The 22,749-nt window shown below is 41.3% G+C and overlaps 1 protein-coding gene across 1 annotated transcript; it reads right to left on the bottom strand.

Moving 5' to 3' along the window:
- Nucleotides 1-316: 316 nt before the first annotated feature.
- Nucleotides 317-21,353, bottom strand: LOC142490687 (uncharacterized). The gene is made up of 5 exons (XM_075593107.1): nucleotides 21,077-21,353; nucleotides 19,601-19,678; nucleotides 18,523-19,235; nucleotides 7,389-7,475; nucleotides 317-409 (listed from the first exon to the last, which is right to left on the bottom strand). The coding sequence occupies exons 1-5, from the start codon at nucleotides 21,351-21,353 to the stop codon at nucleotides 317-319; spliced, it is 1,248 nt and encodes a 415-aa protein (XP_075449222.1).
- Nucleotides 21,354-22,749: the final 1,396 nt, after the last annotated feature.

Here is a 22,749-nt window from a genome sequence, read left to right as displayed (position 1 = left end):
TCTGGGTCCCCCCTGCCCGGCTTGGAGTCTGTGTCAGAACTCCCCCCTGCAGACATGGCCCTCTCGTCCCTGGCCTTTACTTGCTCTGTGTGCCAGAAATAGGATCTCAAATCCAGGGACTTTCTCTTCGTGCTTTTTGTCGTGGCCCGAGTTATGGGCATAGCCGCCGCTTCAATGCTGCTGAGGGTATATTTTGCGCTGAGTTTGGGTGGGTTTTTCTGGTATTTATTTATATAAATGCGCTGGGGATCGGAGGAGCTCTCAGCTTAAGCAGCCATCTCCCAGTCCGTCGCACATGTGCCTCCTCTGTATGATCTTAATGATCTCTACGACGATCAGCTTGAAGAACTGGACCTCTTTCCTTTTTGGGGAGGAGTTCAGGTTTAAGGAAAAAAATCAAATTTTTATCCTGCATATTGCAAAGGTTCAAGTCTTATTGCATTTGAAAAGTTAATTGAGAAGGACCTAACTCTCCTGTCCAAGGGTTACACATTCCATACGGCCCCCCTTGATCAGCGACTCAATCATTTAACTATAGATGAGAAAGTAGCACTTCAAACCCTTAAATTTAAATTATGCCATTGTAATTAAGGGAGCTGATAAAGGAGGAGTGATAGTAATTCAGGACAGGAGTCAATATAGGTCTGAGGCTTTATGCCAATTAGAGCCAATGTAAGATGTTACATTAAATCAAGGGTTGATCCCACAATCCCATTTTCAAAATAATTTAAATGTCTCTCAGAGGAGGGGAGTACCTTGGGGGTATTTGATGAGAAGGGGGTTAACTTTCTTTACAAAAGCGATCCTATTATACAGATATTTCACCATCTCCCGAAGACGTTGGTCTCTCCACCTGGGAGACCGATAGTTGCTAGTATTGGATCTTCGGGAGATAGCCTATCAAGATATGTGGATTTGTATCTACAGGCTTTTGTACAAACACTTCCCTCTCATATTAGGGATAGTGGAGATCTCCTTTACGCAACTGTACTGTGTGAGATTGGAACACGACTACTTGTGGGTCACGCTAGACGTGACGTCCTTGTATACAATTATTCAACATCAGCAGGAGATGGCAGCTGTCAGGCACTACTTTGAACGTTCGGATCTATCACCTGCACAGCGCACCTTCATACAGTATTAAATTCTGTGCACTTTTTATTAACCCACAATCATTTTTTGTTTGATGGGATTTTTTATCTCCAGACACGGGGAACGGCCATGGGCACTAGCTTTGCCCCCTCCTACGCCAACCTGTTCTTAGGTTGGTGGGAGTCGTTCCACGTATTTGGAGATGGAAACCCCTTCAAGAATCACATTATCTTTAACAAACGGTTTATAGATGATCTTATTTTTATTTGGAAAGGGGATGCACAATCACTTGTATTATTTATAAATCACCACAATAATAATGATTTAAATTTGCATTTAACACACAATTATGATTTACATCACATTCAGTATTTGGATTTACATCTGTTTATTGATCAGAATAAAAGTATTCAAAGTTATATATTCAGCAAAAAGGAATACATTTTTAAGAGCTGACATCTGTCATCCCAAATCACTCAAAGGTATCCCAAAAGGGCAGTTAATTAGGCTAAAAAGAAACTGTTCTGACAATGAGGATTTTCTCACACAGTCCAGGGATCAACACAACAGATTCTTAGCCTGAGGCTAGGCCCAGGCAGATGTTACTCTGGCTTATGAGGAAGTATGTGTAATGGAGAGATCAGATTTGTTTCAAAGAAAGGGGCATAAGAGAACTACTAAGATATCCCTCTGTTCACAATGCTATACAGTGCTCAGGTAGAGCAAATTAAGAACATTGTAAAATGACACTGGGGTGTCCTTTCTGTAGGTCTGGCTCTGAAGGAGATATTTAGGGAGGGCCCCAGATTTGTGTTTAAATGGGCAAAAGCAATTGCCAATTATGTTTCACCTAGTATGTTTGATTCAAAGATTACAAAAAACAGGCTCTTATAGGTGTTTGCATTGCAAAATTTGCAGACACATGACAACTAGATCGGAGTTTGCCTCCGCAGCTACAGGTCAGTGGTTTAGAACCAAACAATTTATTCATTGTAACACATCCATTGTGGTTTATCTGCTGACCTGTGGCAGTGGTAAGCAATATGTGGGGCGCACAACGAGAGCTCTGAAAGTCAGAATCATGGAGCACGTGTGCCTCATCTCCAAGGGGGATCTAATGCACCCTGTCTCTAATAATTTTTCATGTTGTAGCCTGGGCAATCTCAGTGCTTTCTCATTTTTGGGCATTGAACATGTGCCATCATGTATATATTTGTATGAGGGGTGTTAACCTTATATAATGGGGGATTCTTTTATCCTTTGCTCTGCTTCATTATGTTATTATCATGATTGTTCTTCAATATTTTTTGCAAAGGGATACTCTCTCTCTCTCTCTCTCATATAGAGAACATTTTTATTGAATGTATTGATTCATTCCTGGTAACGGGATTAAGGATATAAATATATTTGTAATTATGTGTCCTCTATGGCTAGTATCACATTAGCTAATGTATTTAAAACTTGTTTGGTATTATACTATCCCATTCAGCACGATTAATAAGGGGTTATATTTAGAATATCAAACATAGGTATAATTATTCTGTATGAAATTGATGGTTGATTATTAATGTTCCCTTTATCCTCATGTATGAATTTTTTATTTGCAGTCTCTAAATGTTTAGGTGTCTACTATGCATTGGTCCATTTTTGGATTGGACTTATCTTTGGTGGTATTTTACTATTTTCTGTGTTGGGTTTGTTTTTTAATTGTTAAAATTTGTTTGGAGTTAGGTTATTACTATCCTCGGCTTTATGTACATCGCGCTCCCGGGAAGCGCACTGTGGCTAGGACACATTTTTCCAGCTGTGTCAAACGTGGGGATCACTGGCGGTTTGATCGGGGGCATGTGCGCTTGTCACGGGAGACTCCTGTGGCGGGTAGGATCTCGGTGGCCGGAACAGCAGGAAGCGAAGTAGGGGTCACAAGCAGGGGTCCGAGGCAGGCGGCAGGTAGCGAACTCAGGTAACAAGCAGGGGTCCGAGGCAGGCGGCAGGTAGCGAAGTCAGGTAACAAGCAGAGGTCGGCAACGAGGAGACTGGGACAGGACAGGCGGGGCAGGACAGGTCCGGGAGCAGGGACTGAGAACGGGGAGCAGGGACTGAGACCGGGGAGCAGGGACTGAGACCGGGGAGCAAGGAACAAACAGGGACAAGCCAGATTACAAGCAAGGGCCTTTACTGTGAACAGACTATAATACAGGTACAGGTACATAACAGATCAGGATCAAAGACAGAGGCATGTGATAGGAGTCTGACTTGAAGCAAAGGCAAAAGCAACAGACAGGAAGCAAAGCTATAAAGGACAGAGACAGGAGCAACAAGAAGACAGACAGGCAGACAGAGGAACCCAGAGGAAACAGAAGACAGCAGCACACCCAGTGGACAAAGAAGAACTATGGCTACGCAGGAGGTCTAGGAGACCCTGACAGCGCTAACTCCCTAGCCGGTTTGCAGTGGTTCCCCATGCGCTTGCCTGGCGCTTTGCGTGCTCGCTGATCAGGTGCGCACGTGGGACATAATTACGTCATACCTGAGGCACCAGGGAGGCTCTGAGGTATGTGTCTTGATTGGCTACTTAGATTAAGACTTAGGTCTATAAATGCATTCCCTACTCAATAGTATGTATACCTTGAGAAAGTGCTTCTTGCACGAAACAGGTTGGTGGGGCGACACCTCGCCTTATTTGTCTACATGACCATTAAATTATTCATTTTTAAGGCTTATGCAGTCATTTTTTTAAAGTTCTAGTGGTAGTGCTCCTTTTTTTCATCTCCTGCTTACTTACTCTCTACACGCATGCACACCCAGGACCCATGGACCGTTGGTGCTGCGTCAGGATGCTGAACTAATATGCGAGTCCTTTATTTGATGCATTATCCTTATTCACTTATATATTGAAGGTATAGTGGGACTTATCTACACACCTAGGGCCTCATGCAGTAAGCGCCGAAAAGCCACTTTTCGACAGCTTCTCGCAAAAAAATGCCTACTGCGATTCAGTAAGCCCCGAGAAGCTGCTGATAAGAGCAAAACTTGCCTTTTTTTTTGCCGAAAAAAACTTTTTGGCAGCCGCTTGGCGAAAAGCCACTTTTCGGCGCTGAATGACAGTTTTTCAAACACGCTCAATTCTAGTAGCCCCGATCAGCTTTTCGCAGCTTCTCGCCGCTCCAGAATTGCGAATTTCTCTCAAAACCGTCCCGCCACAAAACGTTGTTGGGGAGAAGCGCCGGGTGAGCGGCGAGAGAGGGGACTTAGAAAAAATCAGGCCCTTTTCCTGCCTTGGATTGATGCTGGGGGTCTCCGGATCTGATACCCATTAATACCAGCACCGGAGACCCCCGGCATGAATCCGAAAATGCAGGAAAAATGTATTTAAAGCCCACTTCATTACCTTAGCGGCTAACCGCTAAGGCAATGAAGGGGTTAAAAACCTGTGCCAGGCTTATTGTGGGTAGCGGGGGTGAGTGAAGGGGGTATTTGGCCTGTGGTGGGAGTTTAGGCCTTCCGGGGGCACTGCGAGTGGACTTAAGGCCTTCATTACCGCAGCAGTTAATAAGCTACGGTAATGAAGGGGTTAACCCCTCCCGCTACCCACCCGCAAGGCCTAAACACCCACCAAGGGTCAAATACCCCCTTCACCCACACTTGCTACCCACAATAAAAACAATACACACTACAGCTCCACTACCCACCTCTTAGGCCCTCAATAAACATTACCATATCAAATACACCACCCACCCCATGTGGCCCCAACAACCCCTATACCTCCCCTAACATACAGTACATTTTTTTTATGCACAGCAATGATACTATAGGCCGGCGGTGGCCCTTGGGTGGTCCCAGCGGGTGTCCGGGGGTCCCCGCTTGCCTGCAGTACCAATTCTGTGCCCAAAAAATAAAAAATACATTAATACTTTTAAATAAATACACCCCCCCCCCCCGCACCCTAACACATACAGTACAGTAATGGGCAAAATTACTATTTTCCACATATGGATAACAGTGCATTTGCCCATTTAAAATACAATAAGCAGAATAAATTAAATAAATGCATCTTGCACTCACCCTTGCCAGGCTGCCACAATGAAGGCCGTCCTCATCCCGTCCATGCCCTCCGGTGCTGCAAAAAATACACATGAATAAAAAGCGACAATCTAATGTCCCCTAACCCCTTAATCACCTTACCGGTTATTAACGGCTATAGTAATTAAGGGGTTAACCCACCCTCCCCCACTACCCACCTGGGAGGCCTAACCACCCTCACCCACTACCCACCCGTGAGGCCTAACCACCCTCACCCACTACCCATCCGTGAGGCCTAACCGCCCAACCTTTGGGGACAATACCCCCTTCACCCACCCCCACAATAAAAACACTACACAGAACAGCCCCACTACCTACCTCCTAGGCCCCACAATAAACATTACCATATTTAATAAACAATACATAACCCACTCCCTGTGCCCTCCCATAAAAACATTTATTATTTTACATCCAGGCTTAATACCCCAGGCTGACGGTAGTCCGCGGTGGTCCTGATGGGTGTCCATAGGCCCCACAGTGCACCCCGGGGGGTGCCCATGGGTGTCCGCGGATCTCCGGGTGGTCCCGCTAGCTGCCGTGGGCCTCCAAGTGGTCCCCGTGGGTCATCCCCACAGGTGTCTGGGGGCCCTCGGTGGTCCCTGCAGGTCCACGTGCCCCCACATCTGTGGTGCCCCCAGTTCTTCCCTGCAGGTGTCCCCCATGGGTCCGCAGGTGGTACCCGTGAGCGTCCAGGGTCCTCGGGTGGTACCCGTGGGGGGCCGGGGGTCCTCATGTGGTCTCCATAGGTCCCCGCAGATCTAAGGTACCAAACTTGTATGTAAAAAATAAAATATGGCCTACATTTAAATAAATCCACCCCCCACCAAACACATACAGTAATGGGCAAAATAACTATTATCCAGATATGGATAATAGATTATTTGCTCATTATTAATCACATTAACCAGCATAAAGTAAATAAATACAGTTCTACTTACCACAGCCAATATGAAGGGCGTCCTCGTCAGGATACTGCAAGGTCCCTGTCCTCCATTGCCAGAAAAATACATTCAAATGTCCACTAACCCCTTAATTACCTTATTGGTTAATAACCGTGAAAGTATTTAAGGGGTTAACTCACCCTGTCCTGATATCCACCGACGAGGCCTAACCACCCTCCCCAGGCAACTACCCCCACCCTTGACCCATTCATTTGTACAGTGGCTTCATCATGCCCATATATTATATATATAATATGGGCATCATTAACCAATATACAAAGAAATGGTTAAGGATTACCAAAACATGCCCAAATAAAAACATCACATAGCAACATCAAACACAGCACATCTCAAAATAAAATCATCACATAGTCAAATATAAAAAACAGCACATCTCAAAATAAAACACAACACATAGCCAATTAAATCTATAACAAATGCCAATAAAACTATTGAATGGTACAGTGGGTACATGGTGCAAATAATATGTGCATCATGTAACACTATGCCACTCAATGCTCAACTAAAAGAAACAATTACAAACAAGATCCAATACCACCCAAACAATGATAAAATAAAAACAAAGCAAGAAGTAAACAGTCAGAAATTACCAACAATCAAGTAATCCAAGCCAAAATAAATTACACAATTCACTATTAAAACACCAAAACCAAACCATTCTGAAATAAATGAAAGTTCAAAGTAACCACCACCATCAAAAATCTAACTACCAAAAAGAAGCCACTATTAAAAAGCAAGCCCCCCTGAAATAAACTATTGAAAACACCACTCAAAATTACATAATAAAAATTATATTGCATCAACATTTCTAAACAAACAAGCAAACTACATTTAAAATACATCAAAACAAGCCAAACAAGCATTTGCAAAAACAGCCATTGATTGTCCCTGTATGTATGCATATCCATAGGGATATACATAAATACAGGGGCAATAAATGGGCATACAAAATAATTAAATTACAGTAAATATAAAAAACCAAAACAACCATTGGTTGTCCCTGTATATCCATAGGGACATACATAAACACAGGGGCAATAAATGGGCATTACAAAAAAAACCAATCACATAAAAATAAAAAAAACCTGAAAAATAAAAATAACATACATGTAATTTATTTATGACCTCACCCTCCAAATCCCGGGGACACCACATACTCACGAACCAATCCACGCACAAGAACCAGGTTAAAAAAAAGAAAAAAAAAAAGTATTTTTCTTCTTTCTTTAAATTTGTAATCCATACCGTCACTCTTCTGGGGTCTTCATCTGTCTCTTCATCCGGCATACCATTGTCCTCTTCTTCCTTCCGGAGGTCCTTCCTCCTCGGCTTATTGCTCTAAAATGAGACGTGATAAGCTTTTATAGGTCTATGACGTCACATTTGCATCAAATGGTTCCCACAGCCCTGATTGGGCATTGAAAACCATGTGATTTTGTGTTTTTTTTTTTTTTTGGTGATGTCATTTAAAGGGAATGATGCCAGCCAATCAGAATGGCTGTGCTTCATTTCCCTTTAAGATGACGTAATCAAAAGCAAGATGGCCGCCATCACATGGTACTTGAGCCAATCAGATCGTGGGAACTAAATCCCCAATCTGATTGTCTGTAGTAGACCATGTGACAGAGTTTTTGAGAGAAAGGATGTGATGTCATCCAAAGGGGGTCTCATGGTCTACTACAGCCAATCAGATTGGGGATATAGTTCCCACGATCTGATTGGCTTTGTTTACATCCCACGGTCACGTGATCGGGACATTTAAAAGAAGAGGGATTCCGGCACCCCATACCCGGGGCCTGTATCTCGGGAAGTAGGGGGTCCCCGGACCTGAAACCAACGTGGTTCTGCTCCGGAAACCCCCTGCGCATCTACACTATGAATAACATTTTTATTTTAAAATAGGGGAGCCCTTCTCGGCAGGCAGATCGTCTCACAACTGGCAACTCGCCATGTTTGGAAATGTTACTCTCGCAGGTATTCGGGCCTTTCTGCATAACGTGAGAACAACACGCCAAAAACATGGTGAGTTCAAACCCCTGCCGAAAGTGTATTTTCGACGCTTACTGCATGAGGCCCTAAGTCTGGATTGAACTTTATGTTATACCTTTACATCTGTGCATGGTGAGGTTTTCCAGGCAAATGTGTTTTCCACCTTTAACCCAACTTTATACTTACATAATTCATATTAAGGGTCCTTTTGCTGGAACTATTTTTCATACTTATTGTGTCTTTATAGCTCTTACCACCACACAATTTTTCATATTTTATTTTACAATGGAGTTCTGATATTTGAGGTTCTACAATCTGTCTTTTGTATCACTACAGCATTTTCCTATCTTATGCCACAAGCCTGACTTTTCATAGATCCCTGAAAATAAGGGAAGATAAAAATAAAATAGCTTAAGACAGGTTAATAGTGCAAGGTTTAGCCCTGGGGGCGACAGAAGGGCCATGGCATCAGACCCCTAGCTCCGTATGGCGTGTAACCCCACTTATTTGCCTCAGACTGACACATACACTGAGGTGGGGACCTGAGTCCTCCTCCTATACGTTATTCCCCTTTGGTCCTAGGTCAGACAAAAGGGAGGCAGTCTACAGCAAAGTGTATATTTCAATGGTATTTATAAAGTTATTAGAACTAGCAGCTCAGGTACATTATGATCTTCAACAGAAATATATATTACCATATTGACATTACATAGAAAACATAACACTCCCCAATAAATGCTGCACGGGTGTGTGTCAGTGTCTGTCCCTATGGACCCAATCTTGGGTTCTAAGGCCTGTGTAATGATGACAGCACACTGTTGGAGCTCTTACCTACTGTAGCAGACCTGTACTTCTCAAAACGCTTTGGTACCCCTTTACTCTGCTTCGGTGGAGGATCTCCTCTGATGGCATACGTGCCTCTGACTGCTCTTTGATGGGTGCTCCTCTCCATGAATTTGAACCTGTGGGTTCTAGGAGTCTGAGAGCAGCGACACATACTAAGTGCCTGGATAGAGAGTGATTCCAGCTTTCTCTACTTTGAGATTTAATTTTGTGGGTGAACCGCAACATGACAAGTTCCCATTGAAGAGTTAAACATGTCTCCTTTCTGTGAAGTTTAAACTGTGGGTTCTAGGAGTTTTGTGGATAGCGACAAGTGAGTGCCTTGGTAGAGAGCGGTTCCAGCTTTCATTGTTCTTTGAATACCGTGGATTCCAAAAAAGAACACTGCACGCTCCGGCAAACAAACAACATAGAAAAAGCATTTAGGATCTTCGTAACTAAACACTGTCACCTGAGTGTTTCTCTATGAATACCTAAAGTGGCTCTCTTCTCATTTAATTTTATCCTGCAGGTTTTAAAAGACTAGATGACAAGTGAGTGCCATAAAAAAAAAAGAGCGATACTGGCTCCCTATGCTATGGAAATGAAAATATATGCTTTCTAAGGATAAACATATCATAATTATGTTCTTTCTGTTGCCATCAGTTCAATGAGACTTAGGGGGTCATGCAGTAAGCGGCAGAAAATTGCATTTGCCAGGGGTTTGAATTCGCCATGTTTTTGGCGTGTTGCCCTCGCTGTATGCAGGAAGGGCCGAATCCCTGGCGAATCACAGCAAGAGCAACATTGCCAAACATGGTGAGTAACCGGTGGCGAGACAGTCTGCCTGGCGAGAAGCTGCCGAGAAGCCAACCCCTGCCAAGTTGTGTCTGCAGCAGAGAGAGATCCGCCGCTCTCTCGGCGCAAACATCGGCACATTAAAAAATCTTTTAAATACAATTTTATTCATATTGTTCATGTGCAGGGGGTCTCCGTAGCTGAACCGCATTGGTTTCAGGTCCGGGGACCCCCTGCTTCCCGAGATACAGGCCCCATTATGAGGTGCCGGTATCCCTGTGCATTTAAATGTCCCGATCACGTGACCGTGGAATGTAAACAAAGCAGAGGGATACCGGCACCCCATAAAGAGACCTGTATCTCGGGAAGCAGGGGGTCCCCGGACCTAAAACTAAAGCAGTTCAGCTCCGGAGACCCTCTGCACATCTACACTATGAATAAAACACCCATATCAATAAACAATCATTCCTTAGCTTTGCGACTATGGGCCTCATGCAGTAAGCGTTGATAAGGGAATGATCGCCATTTTATAGCCAAAATTGGGTTTGAGATTCAGTAAGCGCCGATAAGTGCTTGATATCGCCATGTTTCGGAGCCGATTATTTTGTTATGGCCAGTCGGCTGCCGATAAGCCTGTTTTCGCCACTGATCGCCACTTTTTTAAATCGGCTGGATTCAACAAAAAAAAACAGCTTTTCGGGGCTGATCGGCACTACGAAATTGAGATGTTATGGCCAATTTCTCCCGCCAACTAAAGTTGGCAGTTTGGAGGGGAGAACGATCGCTAAGGCTGCCGGAACGGCACTTAGAAAAAAAAAATCTTCTGTACATCAATGGAGTCAATGGAGCGGGGACGTATAACAGTATAGTACTGTTTACGTTTCATTGCTCACAATACAAACGTCATTTGCATTACAGTGTGGGGGCATTCCCTGCATTGTGTCACAGCTGACGTGTATTATTTGCATAACATTCTACTTTTACATGTTGTCAGCATTTGCGGGTCACATTACTCATCATGTGATGATGTGTCAAGGGAAAATACTATACTCAACTCTTAAAGGAGAACCTCACATCATATCACACATTTTAATGAACTGAGCGACAATTATTTACATGATGTTACACATGTCACACATGTCACACATACACAGTATATTCATGTTCCTTTACATTACACAATGCTAGTAATGTGTCACGCATCTTTAAACGTTCATGTACATCTGTATTCTCATGTTTACATATACTTTTGGGTCCTCCCTATTTTCATGACGTCACTTATTGGACGCTCAATCACATTGCATGTTTACATTGTAACCGTAGCATTACAAGCACTTCAACCTAACTTATACACACATGTACAGTAATTCAGCATTGGGACACCTTGTAAACTCATTCTATAGCAACTATCCTCATTACAGAAATGCATGCATATGCACACGACTATTCATTGTTGTCAACATGTCACAATAACATGGCTAATTACACATGTTACACACAACTTTTCCCACGTCAATCTCAGCCTTTTTGTCTAATTACATGACTGACTGTTGCCTTCAGAAGTTTTACATGCATTGCACATGCAACTATTTATTTGCAAGCAATGTTTGTACAAAGCTTCACGTCACATCATTGGCAAATATCATCATTCCCTGCAGAATACACACAACAAATACTTATAACAACAACTGCACACAGCTTGCCACAGAAGTACTTTATTATGTTAATGTAACACCTTGCATTTTACTATGTCACCTGACATCATCACATACCTATTTAAAGGACGCCCATTACCTGCTCATTCACAGCTACTCATTTCAAAATGTTGAGATTGTTTAGGAGACGGAGGAACATTCTTTTCTATGACATGCTTGATGATCAAGAGAATCATATAGGGCAAGGGAGGGACACACCGAGGGACAGTGACAGGGACAGTCACGCGGATACGACAGAGACAGGGAGAGGGACAGGCCGAGGGACAGGAGATCAGAGGAGAAGACAGAGGAGACAAGTTGTGCCTCGTCCGCGTCTGTACAGGGAGAGAACCCTGTTAGATGGGATGAGTGAGGAGGAGATTGTAAGTCGCTATCGTTTGAGTTCAGCAGCAATCTTATCTCTTTATCAGGAGATAAGGGGAGATTTAGATTTTTTCACAGCCAGAGGTCGTGCAGTCCCTGGGCTTGTTAAAATGCTGTGCTCATTACATTATCTTGCTTCCGCGTCATACCAGACAACTGTGGGCATACTGGGCGGGGTCTCGCAATCTACATTCTCGCGGGCCTTGACCCAGTTTCTCTATGCACTCAATAGACGCGCTAGGAATTATATTCATTTTCCTACAGAGGCGACAGAGTGGCTGGAAGTCAGGACTGGCTTTTATAATATAGCAGGAATACCATGTGTGCTGGGTGCAATCGATTGCACACATGTTGCTTTGATTGCACCTAGTCAGAGTGAGCATGTGTACCGCAATCGTAAGCACTACCATTCACTCAATGTACAGGTGGTATGTGATGCGACGATGAGGATAATGCATGTGGTACCCAAATTCCCTGGTTCCAGTCACGATTCCTCTATCCTGAGGAACTCTTCAGTCTTCCATGCGTTCGAAGAGGGACATTTTGAACATGGTTGGCTGCTGGGTGAGTACACATTTACATGTTCTAACACAAAACACATTTTTATTTAGGAATGTTGGCATTGTACAATTTGATCACTAATGTCAGCTTATGTGTACCCAATTCATTATAGGTGACTCAGGATACGGAATTAGGCCGTGGCTCTTGACTCCGGTGCTAAACCCTCAAACTGAAGCAGAGGACAGGTACAATGCAGCCCATATATCTACAAGATCTGTTATAGAGAGGACATTTGGCCTACTCAAGACCAGATTTAGGTGTCTGGACAGAACTGGTGGGGCTCTTCTATACAAGCCTCAAAAAGTGTCTGATATTATCCTTGCCTGTTGCATTTTGCACAATGTTGCACTCAGGCACAATTGTACAATCAGACCTAGCTGAGCCTTTGGTAGACGAGCATCCCACCCATGTAGCTGCTGAAAATGAACAAACAGCCAGTGGTGGCCAGACACGCCAGAATCTCATCAATTCATTTTTTTCTTGTAAGTAAAAACATATATGTTCCAAGTTCTACTTTTATACTTACATTATGTTATCTTAACAATAATGTTTTTTTATATACCCTTCTGGTAGGACACAGATGAATATGGGTTGCACACCTTTCTTTTCTCTGCTGTGTGCACAAAGGGATGTGGCACTGGTATGTTATTGTTGCACAGGTTATATAATCCCTCTTCAATTGTACTTTTGTTGTGTGTATGTGAATACAAATGGGGTAACAAAGCACTAATATTTTAGCATTGTGTTGTTCCTTATGCTAACACAATACACATATTATGCCCATACTCATTCATGCTTCTAGTATGCTTACATACAATGTTATTGGTGCAGTGTAACATGTACATCCATATGATGTGTACACCAGGCTGATTTACATTTGGAATGTGATTAAATATACATGGTGTTTCACATTTAACACCAAATACACACTTTGCTGTGTTGTTTACGGTACTGAAGATGGCATGTCAATGTTTGCAATTTATATATTGTTCCTTTGCATTATAGGTATATCTCCAGTATGACTGATCATGGTATGTATATTTGCTGACATCTCTCATAAGATGTGCCTACCTCAATCTTCCTATAATTATTTGAACTAAAAACACAACATATTGGTTTTAACACAAATGTAACATACATGTACTTTCTGTATCATGTATATGCATTTAGCTACTCTTGAGCTTTCATGTGCATTGTATTAGAAAATGATTACTCACATTTCATCACATTTTATGTATGTTTCCTTATAAATTCCATTAATGTAATATAGATGTGTTTGGAGACAAGGGGATAACTGTACTTATTTGTTTACTTACGGGAGCTCATTCATCACGGATGAAATTGACTGATCATAACACTACATGCATGAATGCCTGTAATCACAACAATGCGTACTACATATTATATTTAGCAATGTAGGTGTTTTTTAATTCTAGGAATTAATAGTCAACATTAATTTACATTTGTGACATGTGTATGTATAAGTCACACGTGTGTGGATGTGTCCTACATGTACCAAGTGTAAAACTGTTAACAGAAAACACAATTTTGTTGCAAATGTTACTGTCATTTAGCATTTCTAATTTACCAATATGACAATGTTGGTAATATTTTTGCAATATAAATCACGTCACTTCATCATTATCATGATGATAATTATCAAGTATTCTCACAATTGTAACGTCAATCACGTGCACAGTAGCATAGACACACTTTTTAAGACAACTGTTTGTGTCTGTATCAATTTGTGTAGGATCCATGTATAACACCGACAAATGATAACACCAGCTTTATTATGGTAGCTTATATCATCATATTGACTATACTATGTATTTTTAGAACGTTTAATAAACACAGTAAACTATAGTTAGTTAGGTTAATGAAATATACACAGAAACGTACTTCATTACATGATGTTGATGTCATATTCAGAACATCATGCATTGTAGGGGACCACAACATCTGGCCAATAACATTATTTGCTACAGTCCCAAACCATTTTATCAACATACCCATGTAACAAGAGATTTTTTAACAAGAAATGGCTAGTTGGTTGTAAGTGTCCTTTACATTGGGAGAAGGAGTGGCTCAGTGAGTAAAGACACACACTGGCACTGACCTTGTGACCTTGGGCAAGTCACTTTATCTCCCTGTGCCTCAGGCGGCAAAAAATAAATTGTAAGTTCCACGGGCCAGGGACCTCAGCCAGAAAAATGTGTCTGTAAAGCGCTGTGTACAACTAGCAGCGCTATACATGAACATGCTCATATTATTATTATTATTATTATTATTGTTACATAGTTTCGACAGTCATACGTTCCATTACACAATAGAATTCACAAATGTGTTAGCAGAGTGGCAATGGTTGTTATATATAAAACACACCATGCCATAAAATGATAGTAGTCATTAAAGAACACTCATTAAAAAATCATGAGGCACTATTTTGCAACATCATTATGTTAATTAAGTGCTTATGCAATATAGGCATAAGGGTATCACATTTTTAATTGTTTGTTAATAAGCGCTGCAAGCAATATAAAATTAGTTCCATATGTAGTATAGTAGTCGGTGGCTCCTCCTCACAATCATCTCATATAAAGGTAGACTCTTCTGAAATCATACATTGATCTGATTGTATCTTCACCGACATCTCTGAAATACAGCAAACACATGATGGTCAAATATGGCACCTTACTATATATGTATCCGTGACAACGCGTTACACAGCTCTATATGATTGTGTACATACACACGTCACTCACTTATATGTTAGAACTACAAGTGTACATCAGTATGTAATGTTTCTTTAAATTTGTAGCAGGCATAACTATGTATATGATGTGAACGTTGCCTGTATACTGAAAAATGTGCGCGCACATCTTAGTGTGCGCACGCACTTCACGCTTGGCTGCACTAACTGTTAGCGCATGCGCAAAACAAAGCGTACGTTGTGCGTTCAATACATCTTGAAAATACCATTAAACATAAAATCTTTATTTCAAATACAATGAATACGAAACTACATTCGTTCTAAACGAGTACATCTGTATTCTTTTTAAACAGACGTGTTTGGACAGAAAGGACGGCCGATAACACAATGCGCAAATGCAATACGTGTGACGTCATGTTAAACCAGCGTGAAACGCACGCTAACACTCCTCCCACTCAATTAACATTCGGCTAACGCCCAGTTGACGCCTACAAACACTGAGCCGCACACATGACACACTGCAGTTACCGTTACTATAACAAAACATGACAGCCAATAGGCTTTGAGGCGCGCACGTCGCTTGGGGGCGGGACTTACATCCGTAATCCTTTTTAAGGACGCCTTGGGCCATGACAAGGGTCCCACGTCATACGTGGTGGACCCGCTTTTAAATGTTGTAGATGTAGCATGATAACAAAACAGGTATGTGTTAGAGTTATGGTAAAATGTTGCTAATATGTTTAAAGGGATAGGAAAGTACGTATATTTATTCCGTCAGCAATGTGTACTACTCTTTCAGGTTCTACTATATTGTATTCGGAAACAATTTCTTTGTGATCGCTACATGTTATGCAGTCTGCAATGTTACGCTGTATCCACGCATTGAAAGGGAAAATGGTGGTTACAAAAAAAAAAAAACATTTAAACGCAGAGTCAACTCATAACGGTTGTTATATTTACCATTCTTCTAGAATTAACTCTTCGTCTGGCTGCAACTGGTCGCTCCAGAAATGCAAGGCTTTTTCATCCACGCTTGACCCACTCGCTGAATCCAGTATGACACACATCTCCTCCATGAAGCGCTCATAGGAATCGCCACTGCTTTCTTCAAACAATTGGTCGGGAGGTAGGTTCATTTCTTCGGGTACCCATTCCAATGCATTTTCAGCTGAAAGGCTTGCTACATAATCATAGTAGTTTTGTTGTTGTACAATGTGGGTTTCAGGAATGGAGGGTGCAGATATTGCAGCAGGTATCGATTCACACGGAACAGTAGTAGCGGATCCATTGCTATTGGCATTAGGAATAAATATGCCTTTAACCACAATATATGTGCCCTCTTTCACGGTGAAATGTTTTTCTTTGGCAATCTTCCAGAAACCATAGTTGTCTTCTAGCTTATCCTGCACACGTTCAAAAAAGTCATTAGTTGATAAAGTGAATCTTATTGATGAATTAAAATTGCGCGCATGCCGACGGTCTTGGTAATAAGGATATTTTGCTCTAATCAAATCATAGATTTGGCGTGTGCTCGCTTGGTGTCCGCTTGTTCTCAAAATAGCTTCTGACACCATGTATTTATAGCCTAAATTCGGATTCATATTTTTCACGAATTCTTCAGCCATTGCAAATTAGCGAAAAAGATGTGTGCAGGTATCTGTTCTTTGCTCATCAAAATGAAACTGCTCAATGGCTAACAAATTGCTGTGTTTCCTTTTCAAGGTCAAGAAAACTATAAACTGTAACTCCTTATTTCAAACGCCAATTGGATTTGTAGTTTTAATTGCTTGAAAATTTGTGGTTTGTGATAGCCGCATGTGGGACAAACATGTATCCTTTTTTTATCTCGTTTCTGAAAACATTCCTACACTTTTAATTCAGTAACATAGAGTTTTCTTGAAAAATAACAAAGAGCACTGTGTGAAAATAGTGCTTAGACAGCCATATCAGTAAATACACACACCTGCAAAATGAAAGGTTTTTTTCCCACATACATTTCTGTGTGTATTTGAAAGTCTGGTTAACTCCCTGTCTGCAGGAGTTTAAATACGTGTGTCTCTATATATATATATATATATATATATATAAATATATCTCTCTCATAAATATATATATATAAAGTGTATATTGTACTATATGTATATTGTGTATATTGTGTGTATGTGTATGTGTATGTGTATATATATATATATATATATATATATATATATATATATATATATATATATATATATATATATTTGTATTTTTTTTTTTTTTTATATTGCAGGAGTACACACAACATATTGATGGCAGTAAGTAGGCCTTGTATGAAACCTATTTAAATGGTGATAAACATGAATGAATTAAGTAATAAACATTTGTTTGCGCACAATGTTAGAGGCTCACACTTAGTATAGTTCTCAAACATTAGGCCTGTATTATTAAAATACTGTGTTTTCACAAGGAAGCATGAAGTGTATGTTTTTTGTAAATACATCTATACCAGTTTAGATAGTACTATATATACATACACACACACACACACACACAGTGTGTGTGTGTGTGTGTGTGCATATATGCATACATACTACATATATATTAGTATAAATTCAGAGATGTTCTTGAAACAAGAACACATAAATGATTAAAGGACAACATTACAATGGCCAGCAAAGGTAAGTAATATTTAACACAAAATCCTGCTGTACACGTACAAGAAAGATGTTTGCAGTTAAATAGGTGCTTTTATAATTGCATGTGAATAATATGCACATGCAATGATTACATCAATTAACACACCCAAATGCAATGTTTTGCTGCAAAGTCAATGGCAGCTTCTCTAAACTTAGCAACTGGCTCCTGGTGGACCATTACTGAACAGACGATTAAAACATAAATATTTATAACACTATTCATTAATTAGGAGTGTTTACATTTCCAAAACTTCACGTGTACAAGAACATATTTGAAAGTTTGGAAACAACACAGTCTTCAGCATACATACAATATTAATTAGATAATCTGAAGTCAACAAAACAAGGCCAAAGACATATTTAGTGAATTATAAAATTTATTTTTTTTGTTCCTTTTGAGAGCGAGTAACAGGCCTGCTTGTTGTCTCTTGAATTTTCCTTTTTCTTTTGCCACCAACTTTAGCCACAACAGAGCCACTTTGAGTGGCCTCTGGCACTTCACGGGCAGGGCTTGTGGCCAGTGACTCACCTACAGGGCTTTTGGGCAGTGACTCACCTACAGGGCTTTTGGGCAGTGATTCACCTACAGGGCTTTTGGGCAGTGATTCACCTACAGGGCTTTTGGGCAGTGATTCACTTACAGGGCTTTTGGGCAGTGATTCACCTACAGGGCTTTTGGGCAGTGATTCACCTACAGGGCTTTTGGGCAGTGATTCACCTACAGGGCTTTTGGGCAGTGATTCACTTACAGGGCTTTTGGGCAGTGATTCACTTACAGGGCTTTTGGGCAGTGATTCACCTACAGGGCTTGTGCCCACTGACACATGTGAGCAAGTTGGTAGACACTGCACAAGTGATGGTTGGTCTGTTTCATGTGTGTCTTGTTTTGTTTTTGTCGCCTCCTTTGTAGGTGTCAGCTGCTGATTTTGTACAGATGGCAGCGGTAGGATGTCGTCAGGAACCTGCACAGCAATGTCTGCTACTTGACCGGTAACATTCGGGCCTGGTGAATGAAGATCAGATGAATGTGGTGAAAACTGCCCAGCATGTAAGGATCCTGCCTGTGACGTGTTGATGTTGAATTGTGGTACATTAGTCATTCTCAAGTAATTAGCTTGTGTTTGCTGAACAACTAATGCTTCGAATGAGGTGTTGATTTTTTGCAACTGTTTAGGCACTTCAATGAAGACTCTGTGGAGATGTGCCAATTGTGAAACTGTTTCTTCCTGCAGTGCAATCATCCTTTCCAGCACTGTCATCAGGTCAGAATGGCGACGATTTTCTGCTTCCACAATTTTTCCCTCAGAAGCTACAATTGCATCGTATGTGGTATTTGCTGGACGATTTGGCGGTAAAACAGTTTCAATTGGAACCTCTTCATGGTCACTTGCTTGTATTTGTGTGTCTATGGCGGCGGCGGCATCATCATCATCATCATCATCATAATCCTCTTCATCATGTTCTACAAATAAATGTACACATTATTAAATGGCATGTTAATCTCTGCTGTGTTACTATGTAATTCTACTGTGTCATAAGTAACAACTAACATGTTTCCATACGTTTTATAACCTCACATTAAAAACTACCTTGACTTAAGAATAATGTTTGGACTCAGTATGAAATATGAGTGAATGAAAACTTGCTGTAAACTCACAACTCCTACATGATAGTTAACATCACTAACACAATACATGTTGCCTTACACTTCATTTTCACTGACACTAAGTAATCCTATTTAAAGAACATGTGCAAAACAAATAATGAACATGACAACATAACATATAGAAGAGCACATATTATATGGCCACCAACTGATACACTCACCTTCTAGGTGTGTTGAGCTGGCTGACCCAGGTGAAGACACTTGTTCCGTCTCAGGTGACACATGTCCTTCAGGGGCAACTATATATAACAATAACATAAGTTTTACATTTACATGTGTAAATATTGAACAAACAGTTATTGTATGTTCTGTATTTATGAGTACCTAACAGCATCATTTCCTTAACCCAAAATGTGTGTGTGAAAGTGAACATAAATAGTTGTAATAACAATGTACATGCCTGTGTACTTAGAACTTTTGAGTTCCCTAACATAAAACATACTATGTTTCTGCAGTAATGCGTGAGGATAAATAGATAAAATTTGTACATAAAAATCATATGTTGTGTAGTGATATCAGTATCATAATGTACATAACTATCATGAGATGACCATTCACAATGGTTATCATGAAGGTGGTCATATTGCAAAAAGTGTTGTTTTTGGTAGAGGATATGTGTGGTACATTAATATAAGATGTGGCACACCTGAATGTGGCTGTGACTCAACAAGACAACACATGCAGTGTGTGATAATGTGTCGTTGATAGTAGTAGTTCAACTATAGATATGAGTGAACTAATGTGTGACGTACGCTTTGATAAGTAATGAGTTGTTGGGGCATTTAGTAGCTAAAGTTAAGCTTTCAAATGAGTGTGATTAACTTCAGTTGTGCTAGTCAGGTTGTAATAACGGTATTCCCTTCCCCAAAAAGCCTAATCAGCCACACCTTTCAATTACTTGAAACAGGTGAAAATGGTGTGAACTATGTTGACCCTAAAATGAGGCTGTAATTAGTGTGTGTGCTGAACCCCACCCCCTCTGTTGAAGTGTATGCTGTGATGAGATATTAATTGCAGCTGCTTTAACACAATGGTAGATGAGCTAAATAGTCGTGTGCAGTTTTTAAGTTATGAAAACAATGACATAACATATGATACGTGTGCCTCATTATGCTGTCTGTATATGACTTAAAGCAAAAATGGACCTTTTCATTAACAACTATAGATGTGTTAGTGCAAGTGATGTTTGTAGGCCGTTGCATGCAATATATTTGATGCATGCTTAAAATAGGCAGTAATGTCATGTTTGTCAGAGTAAAATAAATAAAATACACAATAATATTATACATATTTCTGTTCTGTACCTGTAGCTAGTAATAATTTCTCATTAACATGTGTTACACATGTGTACTACCCTGTTGTTCCCCATCTTCGCCCACCATCAATTGCTTCCACTGCAGCAATGCATTTTGGGAATTCACATGTAAATGAGCACGCAATGGCACGTGCTATATTAGTTACTGCTTTTAGTAGGACTACAACATATATGTCTATTTTGAAATATATATATATACAGAATCAGACATATACATATATAGATGCAGGTATGCTTATATTGTGAAGACAGTATAAAAAGCAGTGTAAATATGCAAAATAACTGTAAGCAACGACACGCCTAGTACAGTAATATTTCTCACCTGGTGGAAATTGTGAGGGATAAATTCCAATATCCCGGTCACCAGGTAAGCCTTCCACGACGACGGGAAGTAATTTTGCCCGAAGCAGCTCCTCCAATGGACTTAATATGAGACGTTGTGGTGTCGGCCCACCTCCAGTGCCAGTAGCATGCACGCGTTGGTGTTGTATTTTCTTTTTCAATTTGGACCTAATATCATCAAATCTCTTGTGACAATTCCGCTTGTCCCTCACATGATTCCCACACGCATTGACACCAATGACTATTGTGTCCCACATTTCTTTTCTGCTTGCTGAACTTGTCCGCCCTTGAAAAACATATAAAATATATGAGGTAAATTAATAATAATAGAAGCACCAGTTTCCTACACTGCTAGCTGTTCCAAGAGATAGCAAACATGCTGTTTTAGGTGTAATATGTGAAGCACATGAGCATTCACTACTAAACCTATACATGTAAGCAAGGTTGCATTCATATTGTATGCAGTTATGGCAAATTGACCGCCTGTGTTTAGTTGTCCTTGTAAGGCATGATAAAAAGCTGTGTTTCCAGACTAATTAACATAGAAAGATATTCTGAACCCATATTTGCATATGAACAAAACTCAGATGACCTAGGATCACATGTATTTAAATAATAAATGTAAAGGTACACTTACCTAGTAAATGTCCATATATACTGTCATAGTGCTCCAGAATGCCAGTGACAAGAGCTGTATTTTCCTGGTCATTGAAGCAAGGATTACGTGGCTTCTCCACACGTTTCTTCCGAGCAGGTTTAGGGTCAGAGCTTGGCTGGTGCTGACTGGACTCTCCTTCTTCCAATGGAAGAGCCTCCAAAAGTTGCCCACCAGCAAGCACGCCACCACCATCCACCCCATCAGCAACTGCGCCACCAGCAGCACTCACAGCACCAGCACTCCCACTCCTAGCACCAGCACTCCCACTCCTAGCACCAGCACTCCCACTCCCAGCACCAGCACTCCCACTCCTAGCACCAGCACTCCCACTCCCAGCACCAGCACTCCCACTCCTAGCACCAGCACTCCCACTCCTAGCACCAGCACTCCCAGCACCAGCACTCCCACTCCCAGCACCAGCACTCCCACTCCCAGCACTAGCACTCCCACTCCCAGCAACAGCACTCCCACTCCCAGCAACAGCACTCCCACTCCCAGCAACAGCACTCCCACTCCCAGCAACACCACTCCCACTCCCAGCAACACCACTCGCAGCACCAGCACTCCCACTCCCAGCAACACCACTCGCACTCCCAGCAACATCACTCCCTTGAACAGTACATTCACTCCGACGCGTACTCGCACGAGTAGCATTCCCACTCCCACCAGCATCACTCTTCCCACGCTTTGCGGGCATACTTCCAGCACTCACAAAAAGCAGACAATAAATGTACAGCCAATCACACGAAACACTTCCACATATAAAACAAGACAAAGATATAAACAAAACAACAATGGACAAAGCTCACCCAATACACAACAAGTCTCTCAGTCAATATGCAAATCTTCAATCAGCCAGCTCTGTGCGTCTCTCTCTCTCTCACTCCCAACAACACAGAGAATGATTAGCAGTACACGTTGCCTTTAAATATGGCGCGCAATCCAATACATGCTTGTTTCGCCTGATTCAGCAAGATTTGTGATTGGGCAACCTA

Source organism: Ascaphus truei, chromosome 3 (genome assembly GCF_040206685.1).
Source record: "Ascaphus truei isolate aAscTru1 chromosome 3, aAscTru1.hap1, whole genome shotgun sequence".
Classification (NCBI taxonomy): domain Eukaryota; kingdom Metazoa; phylum Chordata; class Amphibia; order Anura; family Ascaphidae; genus Ascaphus; species Ascaphus truei.
This window is presented reverse-complemented; position numbering and strand designations above follow the sequence as displayed.

Excerpts from the sequence above, each read along its gene's own strand:
- LOC142490687 (XM_075593107.1), bottom strand. The coding sequence starts at position 21,353 with ATGTGGGACACAATAGTCATTGGTGTCAATGCGTGTGGGAATCATGTG. Across the intron at positions 7,476-18,522 it reads AATCACTGCCCAAAAGCCCT|AGCAATAAGCCGAGGAGGAA; the intron begins GTAAGTGAATCA and ends GTCTCATTTTAG. Across the intron at positions 410-7,388 it reads CAGATGAAGACCCCAGAAGA|GATAAAAATTTGATTTTTTT; the intron begins GTGACGGTATGG and ends TGCAATATGCAG.